The sequence below is a fragment of the Oryctolagus cuniculus genome, chromosome 6, assembly GCF_051225735.1.
Source record: "Oryctolagus cuniculus isolate XC-2025 breed Fujian yellow rabbit chromosome 6, ASM5122573v1, whole genome shotgun sequence".
NCBI classification, from domain to species: Eukaryota; Metazoa; Chordata; class Mammalia; order Lagomorpha; family Leporidae; genus Oryctolagus; species Oryctolagus cuniculus.
Window position 1 is genome coordinate 478,357 of NC_142872.1, and position 25,816 is coordinate 504,172.

The 25,816-nt window shown below is 62.3% G+C and overlaps 1 protein-coding gene across 18 annotated transcripts in view; it reads left to right on the forward strand.

Annotated features, from left to right (window-relative positions):
• The window catches only part of OBSCN (obscurin, cytoskeletal calmodulin and titin-interacting RhoGEF), a 115,058-nt gene that overhangs the window by 76,206 nt on the left and 13,036 nt on the right, over nt 1-25,816 (forward strand). For 14 of the 18 annotated variants that reach the window (XM_089334667.1, XM_089334668.1, XM_089334678.1 and 11 more), the window contains 23 exons: nt 8,389-8,467; nt 8,716-8,834; nt 9,035-9,232; nt 10,064-10,096; nt 10,277-10,375; nt 10,462-10,680; nt 10,913-10,973; nt 11,233-11,303; nt 11,924-12,046; nt 12,126-12,265; nt 12,753-12,953; nt 13,078-13,160; nt 13,677-13,850; nt 14,357-14,513; nt 14,730-14,846; nt 14,928-15,092; nt 15,174-15,332; nt 15,422-15,599; nt 15,920-16,033; nt 20,151-20,318; nt 20,535-20,637; nt 20,871-21,000; nt 21,729-21,840. In XM_089334667.1, coding sequence (XP_089190793.1) covers nt 8,389-8,467; nt 8,716-8,834; nt 9,035-9,232; nt 10,064-10,096; nt 10,277-10,375; nt 10,462-10,680; nt 10,913-10,973; nt 11,233-11,303; nt 11,924-12,046; nt 12,126-12,265; nt 12,753-12,953; nt 13,078-13,160; nt 13,677-13,850; nt 14,357-14,513; nt 14,730-14,846; nt 14,928-15,092; nt 15,174-15,332; nt 15,422-15,599; nt 15,920-16,033; nt 20,151-20,318; nt 20,535-20,637; nt 20,871-21,000; nt 21,729-21,840 — 3,003 coding nt within the window. The other 4 variants (XM_089334681.1, XM_089334682.1, XM_089334684.1 and 1 more) reach the window with 2 other exon arrangements.

Below are 25,816 nucleotides of genomic sequence, written 5' to 3' on the forward strand. Positions count from 1 at the left end.
AGACGTGGAACAAGCCACTTGGTCTCTCAGTGCCTCAGCCTCCAAGTCTACAGAATGGAGGCCACGGAAACCAGCCCAGGGCAGAGTTGTGATGCACAGGTTGAGCAGATCAGGCCGTGTGTCAGCTGCGGGATGGGACATGCTGCTGTGTCTTCCAGCCCGAGACGTCCCGCTGTGTGCCTCAGGCCCCGGGCAGCAGCCTGCAGTGCCAGAGAAAGCTGCCTCCTGCCAGCCCCTCTGTGTTCAGCCTGTGCCATGCGGCTGGCCCGGGTGAGCTGGTCTGGGCCACGAGGTCCCAGGAGCAGCAGGCAGGGTAGTCACGTGGAAACCACAAGTAAGGCACAGAAGCAGGTGCAGCAGCTTCAGGTGAAGTGACGATACAAGCCTGCCACGCTGGGCCCACACGCCGAGAACAGCATGCAGAGAAGACTGTGTCTGTAGAAGCACACTGTGCACACATCAAGCTCGACAGAGCACTCGCCACTGCCCCAGACTGACACCAGGCTCAGTGCAGTTCTGTGGAAGTCTTGGCAGGACTTTTTAAAAAATTATCTTCGTTTTATTTGAAATGCAGAGAGACAGATCCTCTAACTGCTGGTTCATTCTCCAAATGCCTGCAACAGCCAGGGCCAGGACAGCCTGAGTCTCCCTCGTGGGTGGCAGAGACCCAAGCACTCAGGCCATCGCCTGCTGCCCCCCAGGTGTGCACCAGCAGGAAGCTGGATGAGAAGTGGAGTAGCTGGGACTGCAGAGGAGGCGTGGGCCATCCCAAGTGAGCCCCGGCTCCTGTCCAGACACCTGCCCCCAGCAAGGTCTTGTCCACAGCCATGGCTGAGCTTATTCCAAAAGGGACAGGAAAAGACACAGAACCTAGAAAGCTAATGCAACTTTTGGAAAACAAGAATACAGCGGGGATACTCAGAGCAGGACTTGCTGTGTGGCGCCGACTGGGGGACTGACAAGAGTCGGTGGAGAGTACAGAATTGGGCTGGTGAACACACGCGTGCATCCCGCTGATTTCTGACAAACATGTGAGAGCTGTAAACAGGGCACGGATAGGACTCCACAGATGTGGACTGAAGATGTGCCATCTCAAGAGGAAGAATTTCACAAATGGTACTGGAGCAGTGGACCTCACACTTACACGGAGATTCACTCAGGAGTAATTGCGTAGTAAGCAGAAGTGAGCTTTTAGGGAAGACAAGGCTCTGCAGGATGAGGTCTGTGAGAAGCTGGCTGGGCCTGACCCTGACCTCGAGGGGAGCTGGGTGAGCCGAGCCTGGTGTCCCGAGAGACGTGGAGAATGGGGTGCTGCAGCTGGGTCGAGAGCCTGTGCAAGCCACGTGTGACCGAAAGGCACCGGAAACCTCAAAGCCAGCATGGTCAGGATTTGTGGGCCTAGGAGGGAGCACACAGGCACAGGGGACTTCAGTGGCTCCGGCTGGGAGGGGTGTGTGTGCGCTGGAGCCCTGGTGAGGTGGCCATGGCCACAGAGGCAGGGGAGGACACAGGGGCCTGGGCTGCCCCTGCTCTGCTTGTGCAGGTGTCAGATGCCAGGTGCTCACCATGTGGCCAAACAGTGCTGCAGATGAGCCCTCACTCACACCAAGACCCTGGGGCTCCACTGTGGCCGAGCAGGGGAAGCCGCTGCCTATGATGCAGGTGCCATGTGGCGCTGGGTCCTGTTCTGGGTCCTGTCCACTTCCCACGCAGCTTCCTGCTCGTGGCCTGGGAAAGGCAGCGGAAGATTGCCCAGGGATGTAGGCCCCTCCACATGGGAAAACCGGATGAAGCTCCAGCCTCCTGGCTTCAGACCAGCCCAGTACTGGCTGCTGTGGCCATCTGGGGAGTGAACCAGCAAATGGAAGACTGTCCCTCTCCCTTTCCTCCTGCCCTCTCTAACTCTGCCTTTCAACGTAGATAAATCAATCTTTAAGGAAAACCCTCTACCCAGAGGCTCAATGCACCCCCTTCCTGGCGGCCCGGTCTGGGCCCAGCTGAGATGGGCTTCATGGAGGAGTGGTGACACAAGCTGTAGACACCTGGGTCACACTGCGCATGAAATGCAACCCCGCCCCCCCCACTGTGCTGGGTCACACTGCGCATGAAATGCAACCCCACCTTCCCCCCCACGCTGTGCTGGGTCACACTGCACACTAAATGCAACCCCACCTTCCCCCCCCACTGTGCTGGGTCACACTGTACACAAAATGCAACCCCACCTTCCCCCCCCCCCACTGTGCTGGGTCACACTGTACACTAAATGCAACCCCACCTTCCCCCCCACGCTGTGCTGGGTCACACTGCGCATGAAATGCAACCCCACCTTCCCCCCCACGCTGCGCTGGGTCACACTGTACACTAAATGCAACCCCACCTTCCCCCCCACGCTGCGCTGGGTCACACTGCGCATGAAATGCAACCCTGCCCCCCCCACGCTGTGCTGGGTCACACTGCACACGAAATGCAACCCCACCTTCCCCCCCACGCTACGCTGGGTCACACTGCGCATGAAATGCAACCCCACCTTCCCCCCCACGCTGTGCTGGGTCACACTGCACACTAAATGCAACCCCACCTTCCCCCCCCACTGTGCTGGGTCACACTGTACACAAAATGCAACCCCACCTTCCCCCCCCCCACTGTGCTGGGTCACACTGTACACTAAATGCAACCCCACCTTCCCCCCCACGCTGCGCTGGGTCACACTGTACACTAAATGCAACCCCACCTTCCCCCCCCCCACTGCGCTGGGTCACACTGTACACGAAATGCAACCCCACCTTCCCCCCCACGCTGCGCTGGGTCACACTGTACACTAAATGCAACCCCACCTTCCCCCCCACGCTGCGCTGGGTCACACTGTACACTAAATGCAACCCTGCCCCCCCCACGCTGTGCTGGGTCACACTGCACACGAAATGCAACCCCACCTTCCCCCCCACGCTGTGCTGGGTCACACTGCACACGAAATGCAACCCCACCTTCCCCCCCCGCACTGTGCTGGGTCACACTGCACACGAAATGCAACCCCACCTTCCCCCCCACGCTGCGCTGGGTCACACTGCGCATGAAATGCAACCCCGCCCCCCCCCCCCGCCCACGCTGTGCTGGGTTCAGAGACGCGCAGCCCATCTGTGACACGTGGCCTGTTTTCCCATAGTTCACACGCAGCTTGTGGGGTCAGAACAGGTTGCTGGGTTGCGTCAGGCTTCCTGGCTGTGTGACTGTGCTGGAATCAGTGTGGGAAACTGGAGGCCGAGGGCCCCGGTGCTGCTTTGAAGTCTGGTGTGAAGCAGGGTCATCCCAGCACGAGTAGGAAAGGTACTCCTGCAAAACAGAGCGTCGGTGGCCTCCAGCACGACCCCCGCCTGCCCTCCTGTTGCCAGGGGCCATGGTGGCCGTCCTGCCCCAGGGTCACCTGTCGGTGTGTGGGAGTTCCAGCACTCACACGTTTGAACGCAGCCCCAGGTTCCCCGTTCACGTTTGCTTTTGAAGGCTGTTTTTTGCTAGGCCGGTTTTCTTTCTTCTTCTTTTTTTTTTTTTTTTTTTTTTAAGATTTGTTTTATTTCTTTGAAAGACAGAGTTAGAGAGAGAGAGGGAGAGAGGGAGAGAGGGAGGGAGGGAGGGAGGGATCTTCCATCCGCTGGTGCACTCTCCAGATGGCAGCAACAGCCAGAGCTGCGCCAATCCGAAGCCAGGAGCCAGGAGCTTCTTCTGGGTCTCTCACGTGGGTGCAGGGGCCCAAGGACTTGGGCCATCCTCTACTGCTTTCCCAACCCTAGCAGAGAGCTGGATCAGAAGATGAGCAGCCGGGACTAGAACCGGCGCCCATATGGGATGCCAGCATTTCAGGCTGTGCCACAGCACTGCCCCCGCCCCTTTTTTTTTTTTTTTTTTTTTTTTTTTTGACAGGCAGAGTGGACAGTGAGAGAGAGAGACAGAGAGAAAGGTCTTCCTTTGCCGTTGGTTCACCCTCCAATGGCCGCTGCGGCCGGCACACCGCGCTGATCCGATGGCAGGAGCCAGGAGCCAGGAGCCAGGTGCTTTTCCTGGTCTCCCATGGGGTGCAGGGCCCAAGCACCTGGGCCATCCTCCACTGCACTCCCTGGCCACAGCAGAGACCTGGCCTGGAAGAGGGCAACCGGGACAGAATCCGGCGCCCCAACCGGGACTAGAACCCGGTGTGCCAGCGCCGCTAGGCGGAGGGTTAGCCTAGTGAGCCGCGGCGCCGGCCCCCGCCCCTTTTTAAAAGATTTATTTCTTTGAAAGACAGAGGTAGAGACAGAGAGAGACAGTTTTCTTTGTTTTTTTTAAAGATTTATATATTTATTTGAAAGACAGAGTTAGAAAGAGAGGGAGAGACAAAGACAGAGGTCTTCCATCTGCTGGTTCCCTCTCCAAGTAGTTGCAAGGGCCAGGGCTGGGCCCATCTGGAGCCAGGAGCCAGGAGCTTCTTCCAGGTCTTCCACGTGGGTGCAGGGGCCAATCTTCCACTGCTTCCCCAGGCCATCAGCAGGGAGCTGGATGGAAGTGGGGCAGACAGGACTGAACCGGGGCCCATATGAGATGCCAGTGCCACAGGCAGAGGCTTTACCCACCACACCACAGCGCCGGCCCCTGGTTTTCTTTCCTTAGCGATGGTCCGCTATGGTCTTATTGACATTGTCCCCAGTGAGAAATCTGCCGTCCTTCCCATCGTTCCTCTGTCTATAACTTGTCTTTCCCACTGGGATCTAAAGTGTGGGTAGTCACACAATTTACCGTCTCTAGTACCTTCGCGAGGTTCTACATCCGTCACTACTGTCTGATGGAATGTTCTGGGTCTCTGATTCCAGAACATTCTCATCACTGCCCCCCCCCCCCGAAACCTCTAGTAGTTACTCCCCATCCACCCTTCCCCCAGCCCCTGAAAGTTACTGATCTACTTCCTGTCTGGGTGAGCCTGTTCTTGACAGTTCCTGTGACAACAGCTTAGTTTGTGTCTGACCACTCCCCCTAAGCTTAATATTTCCGTGACATGTCAGTATGTCATTGCTTTGTGTAGCCAATGCCATTCCTTTGTGCAGCTGTCATTGCCCTACGTGGATGATGTCATTGCCCTGCATGGTTGATGTCATTGCCCTGCATGGTTGATGTCATTGCCCTGCGTGGATGATGTCATTGCCCTGCGTGGTTGATGTCATTGCTCTGCATGGATGATGTCATTGCTCTGCGTGGATGATGTCATTGCCCTGCATGGTTGATGTCATTGCCCTGCATGGTTGATGTCATTGCCCTGCGTGGTTGATGTCATTGCCCTGCGTGGATGATGTCATTGCCCTGCGTGGTTGATGTCATTGCTCTGCGTGGATGATGTCATTGCCCTGCGTGGTTGATGTCATTGCCCTGCATGGATGATGTCATTGCTCTGCGTGGATGATGTCATTGCCCTGCATGGTTGATGTCATTGCTCTGTGTGGATGATGTCATTGCCCTGCGTGGTTGATGTCATTGCTCTGCATGGATGATGTCATTGCTCTGCGTGGATGATGTCATTGCCCTGCATGGTTGATGTCATTGCCCTGCATGGTTGATGCTATTGCCTGTGGGGAGCAACTCAGACTAGACTAAGTTACTGGAATTAAGACTTATTCTATGCATCTGCTCCCCCACAATATGGCACTGGGAGAGGAGAAAACAGCTTCTACACAGCTGCCTCCAGTTCAGCCAATAAACTGTAGGACTTGCTCCTGATTGGAGAGCAGCGTACTCGGCGTGTGGGCAGCTGAGTTAGGATTGGCGGAGGAGGACTATAGAGGAGAGAGACGGCATGCACCAGGAACATCTAAGGGGAACATCTAAGGGGAACACCTGTGCAGCCCCCGAGAGAGCCGGCCGGCGGTGTGCCGCTCCCCCGCGGAAGTGGGGAATGTGGCAGGGGGAACCGCCCTTCCACGGAGGTGGAAGGGCCGGTAGCCAACCCGGGAAGAACCAGCAGCAAACCCGGGGAGGGCCGAGCAGACGAAAGAACAGCGCAGGGTCCTGTGTCGTTCCTCCACGAAGACGGGGAGCGACAATTGCCCTGCGTGGTTGATGTCATTGCCCTACATGGATGATGTCATTGCCCTGTGTGGATGATGTCATTGCCCTGCGTGGTTGATGTCATTGCCCTGCCTGGATGATGTCATTGCTCTGTGTGGATGATGTCATTGCCCTGCCTGGATGATGTCATTGCTCTGCGTGGTTGATGTCATTGCCCTGCATGGTTGATGTCATTGCCCTGCGTGGTTGATGTCATTGCTCTGTGTGGATGATGTCATTGCCCTGCCTGGGTGATGTCATTGCATAGCTGATGTCATTGCATGGCTGATGTCATTGTGTGGCTGATGCCTTTGCTCTGCATGGACGATGTCATTTCTCTCTATAGCTGATATCATTGCTGGGCGTGGCTCTAAGGTGTTCTGCTGCACGTGGAATATTCACTCACCCGTCTGGCGTGCTCCTCTGCCCTCAGCTTGGCTAGTTTGAACTGTGCTGCTGTGATGTCTGGACATTTGGGGCCCAGGGTCCACAGGGGACTGCTGGGTGTGGGGGAGCTGCCAGGCGCGGCCTGGTTCACCTGCTCGTTCTCACGTTGCGCTCTGGCTCTTGTGTCTGAGAAACCACACCAACCCAGGTCGGGGGGTTGTGTGTAGGATGAGTCTCCTGTGCTTAGATCTGAGATCCACTGTGCTCCTTCTTGAAGTGGAGGCCCCCTGTCTGGCGCCGTCGTGTGGAAAGGGCTGTTTCCCCAGGGAACTGTGAAACCTGTCCCTTACGTGGTTGGCTCGTTGAAGGGACTGCGTCCATTCCCACGGGCATCACTGTGCACCATGGGGACTGGAGCTGCACCATGAGTTTTGGAGTTTTGTTCTCCAAGTTCTTGTTCAGGATGGTTCTGGAATCTCAGGGTCCCCAGACTTTCACGGGAACATTTGTCAGCTTCTGCAGAAGCCGTCTGCGTGTTCTCAGGATTTCGTCCCCGTCCGGGCCGTGAGTGGCTCCATGACAACGCTCTGCCGTACACTTTGCTGTGTTCCTTCTGCGTGGATTCCATGAGCTTCCTGGGACTTTGCGCTTAGGGTTTTTGTTAACCCTGGAGTTTCTGTGGCTGCTGTTTCTTCAAGTGTTTTTCTGCTCCCCCTCGTTCGGGGACTTTGGCCGCTGGAAGCACTCAGCTTGCTGGGCTGTGCCTTCAGCCTGCTGCCTGCAAGGGCCAGTTGCTGGGGCTCTGCTGTCCCCCGTTGACTGTCAGTGCCAGGTTCTGCGCTGCAGCCTTCAGGAAGTGTGTCCCCTGGCTCTGCTTTGCAGACACACAGAGTGCCGTCCGAGCCCCTCTCCAGTGAGGTCCTGGTGGTTCGGGCTGGGCATTTCCCTGCCAGGGGCCATGCCTGCCCCCTTGGGTGTCTGCAGCTGCTGGGTTGGAGTCTGGCCCATGGCAGAGCCTTCCGGCCTGTGGTTTCTCTGACTGGTCACGTGGGTCTGGAGTGGGCTCAGGCGGGCTGATGACTCCCGCCTCTGAAGCAGGGGCCCTCTGACTGCCCGTGAGTTACGAAGTCTTCTCTCTGGCCATGTGCACGTGTGCTCTGCCGTGTGCACATGTGCTCTGCTCTCCCCAGGCCTCTCAGGGGTCCTTGCCATCAGAGCTTCGTCCTCTCTGGCTCTGTCCGGTGAATTCCAGCTGCCCCGGTCTCTCAGCACCTTTGGTCCTGGACAGGTAGCCCTCTGGGCTTGCCCAGGTCTGCCCCAGCTTCGCCTCCAGGTCCCCACAAGCCCCCGCACCTCTGTTCACCTCCTGGACCTCTGTGCTGTGCATCCTGCCATTGTTTGGGCTGGGTGGGAGCAGCTGTAACTCGTAGGCTGGGATTCTGGATCAGGAGCCAGGGCTGAGTCCGCTGGGTGCAGGCGCCCGTCTCCCTGGAGCTGTGGGAACGGGAAACACGCCATTCCTGGGGGTGAGAGTCAGGTCGGCAGCAGCGTCAGCAGGCAGGAATGGTGGCGTGCTGTGGGGAACTGGCCGAGGAGGGCGCTGGGCAGTCAGAACCACGCCAGGACGTCCAGAGAGCTGGCGTTATACAGCGTGACACAGCCGAGATGAGAAGTGCAGTGGTGGGGCCGGCAGCAGGCTCAGCGTCCCGGAGCAGACAGCCCTGTCTGTCCTTGAGGGGAGCGTGGGCACTGACCCCCCAGGAGCCCTCACGAGCTTTCGGCCCCCAGCAGAGGGCAGCGCCAGCCCTGTTTCCCAGCGATGGGCTGTGGGAGGGTCCCTCTGGGCCTCCCGGGCAGGCCGTGTGTGAGACCCTCGCAGGCCCGGCCGTCCTGGGGTGGGGGCCAGGCCGTGCTCCAGCTGCGCTCTTGTCTCTGCAGTCACGAGCACAGACTACGACACTGCGGCCGATGCCACAGAGACCTCCTCGTACTTCAGCGCGCAAGGCTACCTGTCCAGGTGAGGAGCAGAGAGATGACTGATGGCCCAGGCTTCTGGAGAGGCCTGGCCAGCAGGGTGGGCTCTGGCCAGCAGAATCCAAACCCTGTAGCCTTCTCAGGCCCTGGCGTCTGCGTCTGTCCCTCTGTGCAGCCAGCAGGGGCTTCGAGAGACCTCCACACCTGACCCCTACCCTGCAAACGCTCTCTCCCCCTGCCTGCCCGGCTGGTCCACGTCATAACTGCCCTGTCCTCCGCTCTTCCTGCCAGCCGGGAGCAGGAGGGGACAGAGTCTGATGAGGGGCAGCTGCCCCAGGTGGTGGAAGAGCTGAAAGACCTGCAGGTGGCCCCTGGCACACGCCTTGCCAAGTTCCAGCTCAGGGTGAAAGGTGAGGAGCAGAGGGAGTGGTGGGGGCTCTGCCTCCTGCCAGCCACCACAGGGAGGAGGCCCTGGCCAGCAGGGGGTGAGTGGGTCATGGTGCCTGCTGCCCAGGGGCAGGAGGCTGGGCATTAATCAGCCTCACATCTGGGGGGCACAGAGCCCTCTGGCAGGTGGCCTGTGTTGACCCCTCCCTTCCCCTGGCTCCAGGCTACCCAGCACCCAAGCTGTACTGGTTCAAAGATGGCCAGCCCCTGACTGCGTCTGCCCATATCCGCATGGCTGACAAGAAGACCCTGCACACCCTGGAGGTCGTCTCTGTGGCGCGGGAGGATGCCGGACAGTACTCCGCCTACATCAGCAATGCTGTGGGCGCCGCCTACTCATCTGCCCGGTTGCTGGTCCGCGGTGGGTGCCCTGGGGAGCCAACCTCACGTGCACACCCCAGTAGCTGGGAGTGGGTGCCAGAGTGCACCGTCAGGGCTTCAGCCCAGGACGGGTGTCTGTTAGGGAGCGTCCTGCCCGGAGCCAACCTCATGTGCACACCCCAGTAGCTGGGAGTCAGCCCCGTGGGGAGCGGGTGTGGGGTGCACCATCAGGGCCTTAGCCCAGGACGGGTAGCTGTCAGTAGGCAGCTGTGGGAACCCTGACACACAAACCTGCACAGGCAGGATGCTGGGGAGCTCTGGGAAGAGGGGTCCACACTTTCCTGTTCCCAAAAAGTGCTGAGCACTAAAAGTTAATTCCAAATGAGAGGCCATGGCTGCCTCACATCCCCGTGGGTGTGTGCACAGAGACAAACACAGGGTCTCTGAGGGGTCGAGAGTGGGATGGGGGAGCTCATCAGATCTGGTCCCCAGGAGGTAGGGTCTGGTCCTGGGAGGTCGGAGTCTGGTCCTGGGAGGTTGGATCTGGTCCCTGGGAGGTAGGGTCTGGTCCTGGAAGATGGGATCGGGTCCCAGGAGGTCGGAGTCTGGTCCTGGGAGGTAGGTTCTGGTCCCCGGAGGTGGGATCTGGTCCCGGGAGATGGGGTCTGGTCCCTGGGTTGTAGGGCAGCCGTCAGATCCAACCTGGTCTGTGCATCTTTTGTGTCATGTGTGAGTCCATGTTTCAGGTTTGGGCTGGGATGTAGGACCCTTGGCTCACAGGTCGGGGTGCAGGTGGGACCACCAGGCTCCTCTGTGCGGTCAAGGGCAGGTGGCGTGTGAGCCTTGTGTCTGAACTCTGTGTCCCTCTCAGGCCCGGATGAGCCCGAAGAGAAGCCAGTGTCAGGTGAGATGGCCCATCGGGCAGAGAGGATGAGTGGACCGTGGGCAGCGGGGATGGGAGTGGACATGGGGCTGGCCACAGTGGAGGTACAGGGTACAGACCACTCAGTGCAGAGGCCGGGTCTCCCAGGTCCTGGGAGGTGGGGGCTATCCCAGAGGTCATTGCTGGCTGCACCCCTTCCAGCTGTGCCTGAGCAGATGGTGCCTCCCCGGGTCCTGGAGAGGTTCACCCCCAAGACGGTGAAGCGGCATTCCAGCGTCACCTTCTCCGTGAAGGTAGCAGGTGGGTGTCCTGCATCCTGGCCACACGGGTACCTCCGACTTCCAGCTCCTGGCGGGGCTGGACCAGCTCCTCCCTTCCTCACACAGGACACCCAGCCCCCACGGTTCACTGGCTCAGGGAGGAGGCCGAGAGGGGTGTGCTCTGGATCGGCCCTGACACACCGGGCTACACTGTGGCCAGCTCTGCCCAGCGGCACAGCTTGGTCATGCTGGACGTGGGCCGGCAGCACCAGGGCACTTACACATGCATCGCCACCAACGCCGCTGGCCAGGCCCTCTGCTCGGCCAGCCTGCACGTCTCAGGCCGTGAGTGGGGCAGGCTGGGCTGGGGGTGTCTGGGGACCCCAGCCTCCTTTTGAGCTGGCGGTGAGGTGGGGGGTTGGCTGAGCACAGCCCCTGCTCAGGGCGCCTGAGGGGCGGGGTGCAGGGCCCCAGGCAGCCCAGCCATCAAGGCAGGGACTGGACTCAGACTTGGACCTGGGCACGGGACGGGTGGGGTCTGAGACCTGGCCTTGATGGCTGCCTGGTTCTCCTGCAGTGGCCAAGGAGGAGGAGCAGGAGAAGGTGAAGGAGACCCTCATCTCCACTTTCCTGCAGGGGTGAGTAAGGGCTGGGAGCTGGGGGCAGGACGGCCCTGCTGCCGGGAGGGGCGCCTGTCCTAGAGAGGCCTGGCTTTGCCCTGTGCCTCAGTTTCCCTGTTGTGAAGTGGGCCTCCCTCAGGCCCTTCTGGGATGCACCCCCCAGTTGTGGGAGTCCAGCCTGTTGCCCCCAGGCCCTCATCCTGTTGGGGGCTCCTGCAGGAGGGTGGGAGGTGGCGCCATCCACCCCGGCCACTCAGGCTCTCGCTGTCCCCTTTAGGACAACCCAAGCCATCTCAGCACAGATGCTGGAGTCCGGGAACGTGGCTGAGCTTGCTGGACAGAAGAAGGGTATAGGCAGGGCAGGGTGCCTGAGCTCCTGCCCCAGGATGGGGGCCCAGGGAGCTGCCTGGGGCGGGGCAGTGGGGGAAGGCCCTAGGCCCGGGGGCTCCTCCTTGTGGTCTACACGGCCCTGCCTGCGCATGGATCCTGATTCTGGCATTGGGCCGTTTCTGACCCCCTGGATGTGGGAGGCTGTGGGGCCCCGGCCAGCCCAGTCCCCCACCACGGAGTGCATGTCCAGTGGCTGTGCCACCTGGATGCTGGGCTTCGAGACACCCCAGCTCCAGGTTCCTCCTGCAGCCCTTGCCCTCCGGCTGTGTGGCTGCCCCGGTCCCTCGGCCACCTCTGTCCCTTGGCTGTGCCCTTCGTGTGCTGGCCAGCCCTGATCCCCTCTGTCTAGACCCTGCCTCTTCTTCCTGGCCTCTTGGTCGCACCTCGGCTCAGACATGCCCTGCATCCTGCCAGCCCGCAGCGGCCTCCTGCTGCTCCAGTCTTGTCCCTCAATGACCTCACCCCCACTTGGGGAGACCCTGCCCCAGCCCCGTGCTGAGGACACACCTGAGGTATGGGAGTGCTCGTGAGGTGCCGAGGGACATCGGACACCTGACCGTGGTGTGCTCACCCCCCAGGAGAGACCCTGGCAGCTGAGGAGGCCGGTGGCCACCTGTCCCTTGCTGAAGTGGGCACGGAGGAGTTCCTGCGGAGACTCACCACCCAGATCACGGAGATGGTGTCGGCCAAGATCACGCAGGGTGAGCCCTGGGCGCTGGCTGGAAGGGGGCCGTGGGGCATCCTGGCAGTGGGGACATCATGACCCTTGTGTCCACCCAGCCAAACTGCAGGTACCCGGAGGTGACAGTGATGAGGAGTCCAAGACGCCGTCTGCATCCCCCCGGCACGGCCGGTCTCGGCCATCCTCCAGTGTACAGGAGTCTTCCTCGGAGTCGGAAGACGGTGACTCGCGTGGTGAGGTGGGTGGGCGGGACCCTCCGCAGAGGCTGTGTGACCTCTGACCTCCGGGCTCGCCGTCCGGGTGTGTGGAGACAGGTGGGCCTGTTCTAGAACTTACGGAGAGGGAGTCCCAGGGGCTGCTTCCTCCCCATCTAAGCCAAAGGCAGTGAACCAGCGAGGGTGCAAGAAGCGGAAGCTTCGGGTGCCCCAGACAGCAGGGGCGCCAGGGACAGGCGCCGCCGCCATGGCCAGGTCCTCCCCAGGCCAGGGCTCGGGGCTGCCACCTGCCGTCTGCAGCGTCCCTCACTCATCATGCTGGAGAGTGTCTCATGCCTCCCACGTTCCAAGGCCCCCAGTGGGCGTGGCTGGGCCCGGGGCTGGGCCCGGGGCTGTGCCAACCCCTCAGGGTTGAAGGGTCGGGGAGGAGCTCACTGCCGGTGAGGGTTTCGTGGGGCCCGGCCAGCACCTCCCAGAGCTGCCACTCAGCGGCCCCCTGCTCCCTGTCAGATCTTCGACATCTACGTGGTCACAGCCGACTACCTGCCCCTGGGGGCGGAGCAGGACGCCATCACGCTCCGGGAAGGCCAGTACGTGGAGGTGCTGGACTCGGCCCACCCGCTGCGCTGGCTCGTGCGCACCAAGCCCACCAAATCCAGCCCCTCCAGGCAGGGCTGGGTGTCGCCTGCCTACCTGGACAAGAGGCTCAAGGTAGCTGGAGGTGGAGGAGGAGGGAGGTCCCTGGGTCGCTGTCCTCACTGGCAGGCTGCAGCCCAGCCCCCGTGGGGCAGGGCCAGAGCTCAGACCGCCAGGATGTATCCCCATGTCTCACCAGCTGTCACCAGAGTGGGGGGCCCCCGAGGCCCCTGAATTTCCCAGGGAGGCCATGTCAGAAGCTGAGTACAAGACGAAGCTGAGGTGAGTGGCCGGCGTGGGCAGGTGACAGCCCTGTGTCTGGGTGGGACCACCCCTCAGAAAACCTGGCCGGGGTCAGGGGTCTGGCTTGTTTTGTGGGGCCTCTGCGATGTGGGGTCTGTGGGAGCCTCTGTCAGGGACAGGCAGGGGCTGAGCTGATCAGAGAGGCTGCAAGTGCACCCCTGGCCCCTGCAGCTGACCCCTACCCAGGGCTCAGAGGGACTGTGCCACTGGGGGACTTCTCGTGGTGGAGTGGCCACCTTGCCCTATGCTGAGAGTTGTGGGCCATGGCAGCAGGACGTCTCTGTGCCAAGAGCCACAGGCCGTGGGCGTCCCCGAGCCGAGAGGCGCAGGCCGTGGGTGTCCCCGAGCCGAGAGCTGCAGGCCGTGGCAGCAGGGTGTCCCTGTTTAGCAGCGATGGGGTCAGAGTCCACAGAGCTTGTGGCCCCACGTCCTCGTGTAGGGGGGCAGCCGTGGCTGGAGTGCCTGGGTCTCCCCTCATGGCTGCCCCCTGCCCAGTGCCGTGGTCCAGGAGCTGCTGAGCTCAGAGCAGGCCTTTGTGGAGGAGCTGCAGTTCCTGCAGAGCCACCACATGCAGCACCTGGAGCAGTGCCCCCACGTGCCGCCCGCCGTGGCCAGCCAGAAAGCAGTCATCTTCCGCAACGTGCGGGACATCGGGCGATTCCACAGCAGGTGGGTGGGGCTGATGTGTGTGCACGCGTGTTGGGGAGGGCAGGAGTGGAGAAAGGAAAGAGCCTGATCTGACCTGACCTGACCTGACTTGCCCATGGGTGCCTCTTGTCTCTGGGCAAGGACACAGTGTGGGCACCTGGCTTACTCGTGGAGGGCCTGCAGCACACGTGCTGTCATGCGTGTGCATGTTTACACGGATTTACATGTCCACTGCAACCCTCATAGGACCATGCCCATGTGGTCAGCATAGACCCTTCTGTACATGTACATGGCAACATGTACATCTATGTGCACACACACACCTGTGTACATGGCCCATGTGTGTCCATGCACAGCCACATGCTACACGCAGGCAGCTGTGCACACACACATCATAATGCACAGCCCTGGGTACATCCAGGCTGCTGCCTGCACATGCAGCCTGCCACACCCCTGCGCAGGCACCTGTTTCTGCCCAAAGATGAGAGAGCCTAGGGCGGGGTCCTGACACCCTCGCCCCCACGCAGCTTCCTGCAGGAGCTGCAGCACTGTGACACGGATGACGACGTAGCCATGTGCTTCATCAAGAACCAGGAGGCCTTCGAGAAGTACCTGGAGTTCCTGGTGGGCCGCGTGCAGGCTGAGTCCGTGGTGGTCAGCACGGCCGTCCAGGAGTTCTACAAGGTGCCCCCCACCGAGCCAAGCAGCCCGCTGGCCCTACCCTGCCTGTCCCCAGGCTCACTGGCCGCTGGCTGTCCTGTGACCCAACCCTGAGCGCTGAGCCCCCATGGCCCCTGCTGCTGGGCAGTCACCACCGGCCACGGCCTGGGAGCACTGGAGCCCTTCCTGCAGCCACCGGGGGCCTCGTGTCCTCACGCCCTGATCTCTGCCCTCCCACAGAAATACGCGGAGGAAGCACTCTCGGCCGGGGACCCCCTGCAGCCGCCCCCGCTGCCCCTGCAGCACTACCTGGAGCAGCCGGTGGCACGGGTGCAGCAGTACCAAGCCCTGCTGAAGGTGTGCCCGCCCGCCCGCCGCCCCACAGGGCCTGGCCCGCAGGAGGTCCTGAGCCCTGACCCGCGTCCTCCTCACCTGCAGGAGCTCATCCGGAACAAGGCGCGGAACAGGCAGAACTGTGCGCTGCTGGAGCAGGCCTACGCGGTCGTGTCGGCGCTGCCCCAGCGGGCCGAGAACAAGCTGCACGTGTCCCTCATGGAGAACTACCCGGGCACGCTGGAGGCCCTGGGCGAACCCATCCGCCAGGTGGGGCTGCGGGCCGCGTTGGGGCGTTGACCGGGGTGCAGGGCTGGCCACGGCTGACTGGAGCCCCATCCCCCCGCCCAGGGCCACTTCATCGTGTGGGAAGGGGCTCCGGGGGCCCGCATGCCCTGGAAGGGCCACAATCGCCACGTCTTCCTCTTCCGCAACCACCTGGTGATCTGCAAGCCGCGGCGGGACCCCCGCACCGACACCTCCAGCTATGTGTTCCGAAACATGATGAAGGTCTGGGGCGGGGGCGGGGCCGGTGCCGCCGAGTCCACGGCTGTCTCCCCACACGCCCCCACTGACACACTGACCCCCCACCCCTGCAGCTCAGCAACATCGACCTGAACGACCAGGTGGAGGGGGATGACCGCGCCTTCGAGGTCTGGCATGAGCGGGAGGACTCAGTGCGCAAGTACCTGCTGCAGGCCCGCACGGTCATCATCAAGAGCTCGTGGGTGAAGGAGATCTGCGGCATCCAGCAGCGCCTGGCCCTGCCCGTGTGGCGTGAGTGACCGCCGGCCTCCCCCATCCCGCCTGGGGGCTGCCCCGTCAGCTCCGAGAGGGTGCAGTGGCTGAGTTGGGTGTCGGGGAGCCCTGAGGGGAGACACAGCATGGGCCCCATTCGGATCCAGCCAGGGATGCGAGGGCTGGGGCGGCCCTGGGACTGCAGCCTCCCCTGCAGCCCCTGCCACTGCCCAGTGTGCCCAGCCTGCTGCACACACCCGGATCTCGAGCACCCACTGCCTCGGGTGTGGGGCAGGTGGCGCAGGGCAGGGTGTCCCTGAGGGCATCGTGAGAGCCCTCAGAGCCCTGTGTGTCCTCAGGCCCCCCGGATTTTGAAGAGGAGCTGGCCGACTGCACAGCTGAGCTGGGGGAGACGGTCAAGCTGGCCTGCCGGGTGACCGGCACGCCCAAGCCTGTCGTGAGCTGGTACAAAGGTACGCTTGCCTGTGTGACACATTCCTGAGAACTGGCAGGCAAGGAAAGACAGGCCACGACTGGCTACGTGGCCAGTGTCCTAGGCCTGCGAGGCGGGTCCTGGGTGGGGAGTGAGGCAGCCGCAGGGCCTGGGAAGGTGCTGCAGGTACTGAGGCAGGTCAGGAGCAGGGAGGGGGCTGGGCTGGGGCTGGGGCGGGGCTGGGCTGGGGCCGGGGGGCCGGGGCCAGGCTGGGCTGGGCTGGGCTGGGCTGGGCCGGGCCCAGGCCCACCGTATCATGGCGAGAATAGCTGCCTGCGCTGTGGGATCCTGCACAGAGCACCTGTGTCTACACAGCAACATCAGCATCCTTCCTAACTGAGAGGGATTTGGCCAGGAATGCATCCAGCTCCACCAGAAGCCACCGTCGACACTGCATGGCAGGGCCACTGTCACCCAGTGTCATGCACGTCCCACACGCCAGGGCCACTGTCACCCAGTGTCATGCACGTCCCACACGCCAGGGCCACTGTCACCCAGTGTCATGCACGTCCCACACACCAGGGCCACTGTCATTCATGTCACGTCCCACACGCCAGGGCCACTGTCATTCATGTCACACACGTCCCACACGCCAGGGCCACTGTCATTCATGTCACACACGTCCCACACGCCAGGGCCACTGTCACTCCAGTGTCACAACATCCCACATGCCAGGGCCACTGTCACTCCAGTGTCACAACATCCCACACGCCAGGGCCACTGTCACCCAGTGTCACGCACGTCACACACACCAGGGCCATTGTCACTCCAGTGTCACACCCCACATGCCACGGTCATTGTCACCCCAGTGTCACACATGTCCCACACGCCAGGCCACTGTCAGTGTCACACACATCCCACATGCCGGGGCCACTGTCACCCCAGTGTCACACATGTCCCACATGCCACGGTCATTGTCACCCAGGGTCACACAGAGCATCTCGTGTGGCCGGGGAACAGCCAGACCTGTGTTGGTGCAGCCTTGATGTGTGCGTGGGCCACATCAGGGTTTATGACAGAGGGACTGGGCTGGCTCCTGTCGCCTTCTCTTCCTTTGTGCCAGGAGCTGCAGTGAGGGCTGAGGCCTCAGTGTTGGCCACAGCAGGTCCTGGATGCACATGGGGCAGAGCTGGCCAGATTTGCCAGGGGAGTCTTGGCACATGTGGGAGGGAGAGCAGCATCTGAGCGCTCCTCGCAGGTGGACACCGAGCAGCCAGAGGAAGGCAGTGCTGTTCACAGGGCTGGGAGACAGAGCACAGGCTGGGACAGGGGTGTGGCCGTGACGAGACCTGGGAGCCACTGGCCTGTGGAGTGCATCTGACCGTAGCGCAGCGTGGACCGGGCGAGGTCCAAGCCTCGAGATCTCAGCCCCTCCACCCCCGGGATGCAGAGCAGGGAGGGGAACGAGCCAGGGAAGAGGGTCAGGAAGCCGGCAGAGGGGCAGGGGTGAGCTGCTGGCCACCTGGGGACTCTGCATCTGCCACTGGTGGCTCTCCACTTGCTGCTCGGCCCCATAGTTCACACACACACAGGTACACACGCACACGTGTACCTGCTCAGACACATTACACACGGTGAACACAGAACTACACTCCACATATCTGTGTGCGCATTAATACCACACATACTACATATGTGGTATATGCTACATGCACGACTTATGGTTACCTGCACACACTACACAGCTGTGTGGTGTACATGCTACAACATACCTGTGTAGTGTGCTACATGCGCAGTGCATGCTACACATCTGTTCACACTCTGCATACATATGTGAGGCACTCTGCATGCACAGTCCATACACTACATAACTGCATGCACTACACATGTGGCATGTAGGACATGCATGGTATGCACGCAGATGTACAGTGAACATTCACATGTATGTGTGTGTTGCATATGTGTGGCACTCCTACATTCATAGCACATGCATACACACGGATGTGCGCCCCTGGATACACACTGCACATACACAGGAGCGCCTCAGAAGGCCCATGGGCAAAGGTAGCTGAAAGATAAGTCTGTACTGGCTCAAGAAATGGTCCTTGTGCGTTCTTCACAATGCATGCTTTATACGCGATTCCCAACATTTTGCAGCAAGGTGAGCTTTTTCTTTAAAGTTTCCTCCTACATAGGTACATGCTGCACATCACACACATAAACATACGTATGTATATGCACGTGCAGATACCACATGCATGTACACATGTAGAAGTACATTCAATACACGTGCACTTGTGCTTACACTCCTGTGTTATGCTCCATATGTAAATATGTACACACAGGATGCACATGTACACACATACAGACACAGATACACACAGATACAGAACTGTGTGTCCACAACAGGCAGTTTTGCTGCCTATGACTGGCAGCCAGAGCAGCATGTGTCACTGCTCAGCGCTCCCGGGGGGGGGTCACCCAGACGCCTGTCCCACAGAGCTTCAGGAGGGGGAAGTCAGCTGCAGTCTCACTAAAATTCTCACCAGGCATGAGCACAGTCTTGCAGAACGCCTGGCCTACAAGAGCTGTCCCTGGGGCCTCGTCCCGAGGGACCCGCCCCATCCCAGAGTGGGTTTTCCCAGGTGCTTGCTGCTCTCTTGATGTCCTGAGCCGTCCAGCTGCCTGGCTGAGCCTCTGTCCATGCAGGCTGACCTGTGCTGTGTTTAATGAAGGCTCTTGTCGAGGGGGCTTGGGGCACCAGGGGAGAGGCCAGCGTGTGGAACTGACCCCAGCCATGCCCCCACAGTGCCCACAGAGCAAAGGCAGTGGGGCCCTGTAGCTTGCAGACTTCCCGCAGCCCGAGGTGTGCAGACACAGAAAGGCTCTGTGAGCTCGTGTCACACACGTGACTGGCATTGTGTCACCTGGTGTGGCTGCCCCCTGCCGCCTGAACCCCCAGGCAGGAAGCTGGGCCAGGGCCTCTGGGCCAGGATGGGGTCAGTGGCAGGCATAGCCAAAGGCAGGACAAGTCTAGTAGAGTCCCTGCTAACAGGTGGCCCTGTTTCAGGTGGCAGGGGCCATGCCGCAGCCCACTGGCTGGGTTCCCTGGAGCACTACCCTGTGGTGCAGGCCTCCCTGTGTGCAGGAGAGGCTGCTCCGTGCCTGGTGCCCACACGGGAAGTGCTCGGAGCCACTGCTCATGTTCCACGGGCCCCACCTCTTGGCCCCAGGTGGGGGATCAGCTGGCTGCACACCAAGCCCAATGGAGCTGGGGGTGGTCACTGTGGGGCAGCCCTGAGGTAGGGTGCTGGCCCCAGGGAAACAGCTGGCTGATGGGAAGCTTTTGGGCCTCTGAGTGGTCAGGCCTGAGACAAAGGCTGCTGACTAGGGCTGTCCTTGGAGTTCAGGGGAGCTGGGCGTGAGCCTCCCCATGGAAACATTTGCACCTGGGCCACCCAAGAGCCATCGTTGGCACGGGGTGCTCTGCCGGGTCCCACCTCAGGTGCTCTGAGCAGCAGCACAGATGTCCATGGGAGACAGCGCGAAGGCCAAGTGGTCTCACCCACCGTGGGTGTCCTTGGTGGGGTCCAGGTCCCCCGGCCCAGCCCTGTTCCCAGCTGTTGTCCGAGTTGCACAGAGAGGGAGACAGAGGCAGAGGCAGGGGTGGAGATGGAGGCAGGGGTGGAGGCGGAGGCAGGGATGGAGCTGTAAGGGTGGAGGCGGAGGCAGGGGTGGAGCTGTAAGGGTGGAGGCGGAGGCAGGGGTGGAGACGGAGGCAGGGGTGGAGCTGTAAGGGTGGAGGCGGAGGCAGGGGTGGAGACGGAGGCAGGGGTGGAGCTGTAAGGGTGGAGGCAGAGGCAGGGGTGGAGGTGGAGGCAGGGGTGGAGCTGTAAGGGTGGAGGTGGAGGCAGGGGTGGAGCTGTAAGGGTGGAGGCGGAGGCAGGGGTGGAGGTGGAGGCAGGGGTGGAGCTGTAAGGGTGGAGGTGGAGGCAGGGGTGGAGACTGAGGTGAGCAGCTGTTGGTCAACCAGAGCCAGTGCTCTGGCTGCAGCTCCTCAGTCACTCCTTGGGGACTGCGGCCCCCAGACCAGGCCCAGCCCGTTGTCTCTGATGGGGTCCCACCTGCCCTACGGCATCCCCGACTGTCCCTTCCAGATGGGAGGCCGGTGGAGGTGGACCCTCACCACATCCTCATTGAGGACCCTGATGGTTCGTGCACCCTCATCCTGGACAACCTCACCGGGGCAGACTCCGGCCAGTACATGTGCTTTGCCGCCAGTGCCGCCGGCAACGCCAGCACCCTGGGCAAGATCCTGGTACAAGGTGAGCCTGGGAGGCCCGCCTGGGGGTGGGGCTTCCCTGCCCACCTGTTCCTGCTGTGGAGCTGCAGAGGGTGGAGCTGGAGGCGGTTGGCGGCAGGTGGGGGCCGGCAGAGGGATCGGGGAGCACTAGCGGGGTGAGGGTCCCAAGGTCCCACTCCATCACGGCATCTGTCTCTGTGCTGTATGTCTCCGTCCCTCTGTGTCCCCATGTGCCCAGTCCCACCGCGGTTTGTGAACAAGGTCCGGGCGGCGCCCTTTGTGGAAGGGGAAGACGCCCAGTTCACTTGCACCATCGAAGGCGCCCCCTACCCTCAGATCAGGTGGGACTCTGCTGGCCCAGGGGTGGGCAGGGAGGGAGCGTGGGCCCCTGTGGCCGTGGTCCCTGTCCATGGCACGTGGGTGGGCGGTGCATTCCCTGGGGCAGAACTGAAGCAGGCTTGAGGGGCCGAGGCTGAGGAGGAGGGGCCGGTGGGAGTTGGGGCCTGAGGTCCGAAGATCAGGGAGCAGAGTGTGGCCCACACCAGCCTCACTCCTGCTCTCTGGGCTGGTCCAGGTGGTACAAGGACGGGGCCCTGCTGACCGCCGGCAACAAGTACCAGATGCTGAGTGAGCCACGTAGTGGCGTGCTGGTGCTGACCGTCCGGGCGGCCGGCCGGGAGGACCTTGGGCACTACGAGTGCGAGGTGAGGCACGCGCGCCAGTGGGGCCCCAGTCCTCGTCCCCGTCCCCAGTCCGTCTCTAGGGTCTAGAGGACTGGGCAGAGCTGGGGACATCAGGCCACTTGGCCCAGCCCCTCCCCTGCTCTGCCCCTCCCCCCACATTATCCTGAGCCATGTTCCTGGTCACCCTTGCCTTGGCCCCTCCCCTCATTTCACGGATGCCCCTTTATGTTGCCTCTTGGGGGGCAAAATCAGGTGACCCCTGGCTTTGCCCACCAGATTAAAAGGCGGTATTCGTCCCCAGCAGTGATTCCCGTGGAAGTGTCCAGCCCCGTGGGTGGACAGAGCTGCCCGCTGGCCCTTTTCTGTGTCTCCTAGTCTGGGTGGACATCCCAGGGTGGGGCCCACACCAGGCCCTCCAGTCCCCCAGGACTTGGGGGCAGCCAAAGCCGGCGTGCCCTGGCAGTGGGTGTCCTAGGAGCCCGGGCACCAGCTCTGGTTCTTCCTGGGTTCCCATCTAGCTTCCTGCTTTGTGCCGGCATCTGCTGTGGCCATGCCTGGGAGGCAGAGGGACACCATCCGGAGTTTGAATTTGCATCAGTCGGAGTTAACCCAGTTCAAGACTGGGCTCCTGGGTGGCACCAGCCCCACTTACAGCTCTGAGCCAGACAAGGCCCCCACTCTGCCTGAGGCGGGTGGAGGTGGCCCCATTGTGACCGGGCCCTGAACCAGCCTCTGCTGTCTGTTTGCAGCTAACGAACCGGCTAGGCATCACGCGCGGCGGGGGGCACCTGCACCTGCGGAGCCCGGCACTGCGGGCCCGAGACCAGCACCACAGGGAGCAGCTCGTGGCAGCTGTGGAAGGTGGGTCTCGCCGTGTGGCCTGCGCGGCCTCAGCAGCTCCCTGCACAGGCCCAGGGGCTTCCACCATCGCCTCTTTCTATCAGGCCATGCTTCCTGGAGGAGAGGCCAGGCTGGTGTCCTGGGGGGGAAGCCTGTGCCTGGGAGACGAGAAGTGACTGTGGGCCCAGGGAGATAGCCCTGAACTCGAAGCCTGGGTGAAGGCTGGGAGGCAGCCTGGGAAGGTGACGTCCCGGGGAGTCATGGATGTGTGGTGTGAGGGCTTGAGTGCTGGACGAGGCGTGCCCTGGCCCCTCCAGGCAGGCTGGAGCTGGTCATGGACCGGCAGAGCCCTGAGGGCTCTACCTCCTGGGTTCCTGGAAGGGACCTGGCTGTGGGCTGAGGCTTGCTGGGGATGGAGCTGATACAAGGCACAGCAGCTCACTTGCCAGCTGGCTTGGGTGCCGCACGGGCAAGCAGGGTGGGTCCGAGCTGGAGCAGCCACACCTGGAGGGTGCCGCGTGGGCAGGTGGTGAGCCTCCTGTCTCAGGGAGCATGTCTGGGACATGCTGGAGGACGTGTCCTCCAAGTCCTGGAAGGTGGCTCCTGCAGCACCTCAGCCACTGGAACCAGCCCCTCCCAGGGCCCTGCCATCCTGTCTATTGGGACCCCCCAGAGCCAGGCCACCCAGAGCCCTGGAGCCCAGCCTGGGGACCCGCGGTACCCTCCACAGCCCTCAACGGGACCCCTCCCTCGATGGGCAGGGTCCTTGTTCCTCACCCCCACAATGGCCACATGCGCTGAGCCCATATCCCCAGGGATGCAGCTGATGCACGTCCCTGCCCCCGTGCGCCTGGTGTCTGGTGGGAGTGCCTGGAGGAGCCGGGCAGGGGCACCAGACTCCTTCCTGCCGGCACGTCACTTGTCGTGGGGTCTTGGGCTGGGTGTGGCGGAGGGGAGCTGTCTGGTGTCGGCAGCTCAGCGGGGCCGGAAGATGGTTCTGGAAGACCCGGAGTGGGCGCCCACGCCTCCCGCTTTCTAACTCTCGTCCTGCCGCTTCCTCCTTAACCCGTGGCTGCACAGCCTGAGGGCCGTGGTGGGCGCTGTCCCGTGCTTGAGAGTCTGCCTGGGCAGCAGCCCTCGCTTTGCACCGCTGCAGCCACTCCCTCGGCCCAGGGCCTGTGGGGGAGAGGGGGCGCATCTGGCAGCCGCCCTCGAGGGAGGGGAGAGGAGACCCAGTGCAGGCGCTGTGCTCCTCAGAGAGGACGGGCTGGGCCTAGTCTAGACACCCAGAACCTTCTGTCTGCCCCAGGCTCTACCCCGGGGCTCCTGCCTCTAGGGGGCAGCCTCACGACACCTTCAGATAGCAGCACAGCCGACCACACCCACCTCGTCCAGGGCAGGTCTGAGGCAAAGCTGCCGTCCCCGAGTGGCCGTGCAGCAGAGCAGGAGGTGCCCAGCCCGGGGCCACCTGGCTTCTCAGGCCCCCTCCCTGCAGGGTGACCGAGGGGCTGCTGGGATGTGAGTGCTGTCTGGCTGCCTGGCTGGCTGTAGAGGAGAGACCTCAGGTCGGGCGTGAGTGCCTGGCCCCAGGCCAGCCCCACCCTGTGTCTGGACCCCAGCTCCCCCATCTGCTGGCTCTGGAGCAGGGGGACCTCATGCTGGGACCCTGAGGCTGCGCTGCTCGTTCTGAGCCCTGCCCCTGTCCAGGCATTGTCTGGCGCTGCCCCTGGCCGCACTTCCGTGGCCTCTGCCTGGACTGCTGTGGAAGAGGGAGCGGCTGCTGGCTCTCGGTGCCTGCACAAGCCCTTCCTTTCCTTGTCTGGGCCCCCGCTTTCTCCATACGAGAAGTGGGATCATAGGCCAACAAATCTCCGGGGCTTCCATGCACACAGGAGCCGGGGTCCTGTGCGGGAGGCGTAGGCTGGGCCCTCACTGGCCCCACAGCCCCGCCACGCTGCCACACTCTCGAGATAACCCAGCCTCTGAGGGCGGTGTGATCACCCCACTCAGAGATGAGGGCAGTGAGGTGCTGCCCAGGGGCAGGTGGCCAGGTAGGCCTCGGACCCAGTGTCCCACGCCAAGCAGGTGGCTGCACCGCCGCGCCTCTGCCAGCTCAACGCCGCGCGCTGGCTGCGTGTAACCCTCGCTATTCTGACTGTTTTCTTTGTAGTCACTGAGCAGGAGACTAAGGTCCCCAAGAAAACCGTCATCATGTAAGTGCAGGCGTGCTCCTTCCTCCGACTGCGGTGCCCCCGCATGCCACTAACCCTGCACCTCGCCCTCGTGGCCCGGCCCACTGCCTGCGCCGAGCAGCTCTCTGTGTGTCTGTCTCCCCCTGGTTCTCTCCTCTGGAGTCACGGCACACAGTGGGGACGCATGTCACGGCGGCTTCCCGGGGCTGGGACAGTCAGGGTGGCACTGGACGCAGGCCTGCCTCTTGGGGCAGTGTTGTCCATGACGTGTCTGTGATGGTGGCAGCTGTTGCATCTGCACGGCTCGCTGTGGTGGCCGTGGCCATGCGCACCTGCTGAGCGTGTTGGGATGTGCGTGGTGCTGATGAGAAACTGGGGCTCAAATGCTGTTTTTCTTTCTGGAATTACACTGCACGGCACAGCCATGATGGACAGCAGTCACAGGGCCCTGCGCAGGCTGTAAGCCTGACCCTCACCTTTGGAAGGTGGTGGACAGAGGACCAGGGAGGCGAGGAAGCCACCTCAGGTGGTCACAGTGGAGGCTGCTCAAGAGCCCTTCCCCGCAGTGCCGTGCCCACTGCCCCATCCTCAACCTGCACAGCTTCCCAGGCTGGAAACCACATGTGTGGTTGACGACGAAGTAACAGGGGGACCAGGCTGGGCGCACCCACAGGCTGTAGGATTGGCTTTGAGGTGGATTATCCGGGAGGACTTCCCAGCAGGTGTGTGCAGGTGGAGGTGCTAGAGGAGACGGCCAGGAGGCAGGAAAGACCATGGCTTCTTACAGCCAGATGACTGGGGAGCTCCGGGCAGGCCCTGCAGGAGAGCGAGAGCGAGGGTGAGGGCGAGGGCGAGGGTTAGGCTTAGGGCTAGGGCTAGGGCTAGGGCTAGGGCTAGGGCTAGGGCTAGGGCTAGGGTTAGGCTTAGGGGTTAGGCTTAGGGGTTAGGGCTAGGGTTAGGGCTAGGGTTAGGCTTAGGGGTTAGGGTTAGGGTTAGGCCCCCTCCTGCAGGGCCTGCCCGGCTGTGGTGCTGGGGAAGCCTGTTGGCACACAGCCGAGAGGCCCACATCACTCTTCCTCCCTCTTGCCCTGAGCAGGGGTGGTGTGTCCATGCTGGAGCGTGACACAGGTCAGCCCCAGCCTCGGCAGGGCTGTCGTTGGTGTGCCTGCCATGTGGAGGAGGGGCCTGAGCCTTGGCGGGAGCGCTCACTTGAGTCACAGCGTCCTGTCTCTGGCCTGCTCTGGACTTGGGGCAGACAGAGTGCAGTCCCTGTGGAGGGCGGTGGCCTCCCAGGCATAGCACAGGGCAGGGGCAGACATGGGGGGGGGGGGAAGCCCTGCTCCCTGGCGGCCCCATGTGCTGCCGGTGGCCTTGTTGGGGTGGCAGTGAGCGGGCCGTGCCCTCTGTGGGTTCCTGAGTGGACTGCTCAGATTGGTCAGAAGCTCCAGAAGAGCAGCAGGCCGAGTGTCCGAGCAGGCGCGCGACCCTGAGGAGCCCTATCTCAGAGCCTTAGCTTCTTCCACACCAGCTGAGGGCTACAGAGGCAGGACTGGGGACAGCCGTGCACCCCGATGGGCAGCTGCACATCTCCAGGCTGTGCCCAGAGCCACTGCTCCTGGACAGAACCCTGAGTCAGCCCACAGAAGAGCAAAGTGAGAGGGAACATGCCTGTCACAGCAGGTGTGTGGCGACAGTGCTGAGCCAGGGGGCGTGTGGGTGCCATGGCCCTCACGTGTGCTGGGCAGAAGCAGACCTGGGCGGCCAGTTTGCCACCGGTACTCGACCCCAGCGAGTTCGTAGCTTAT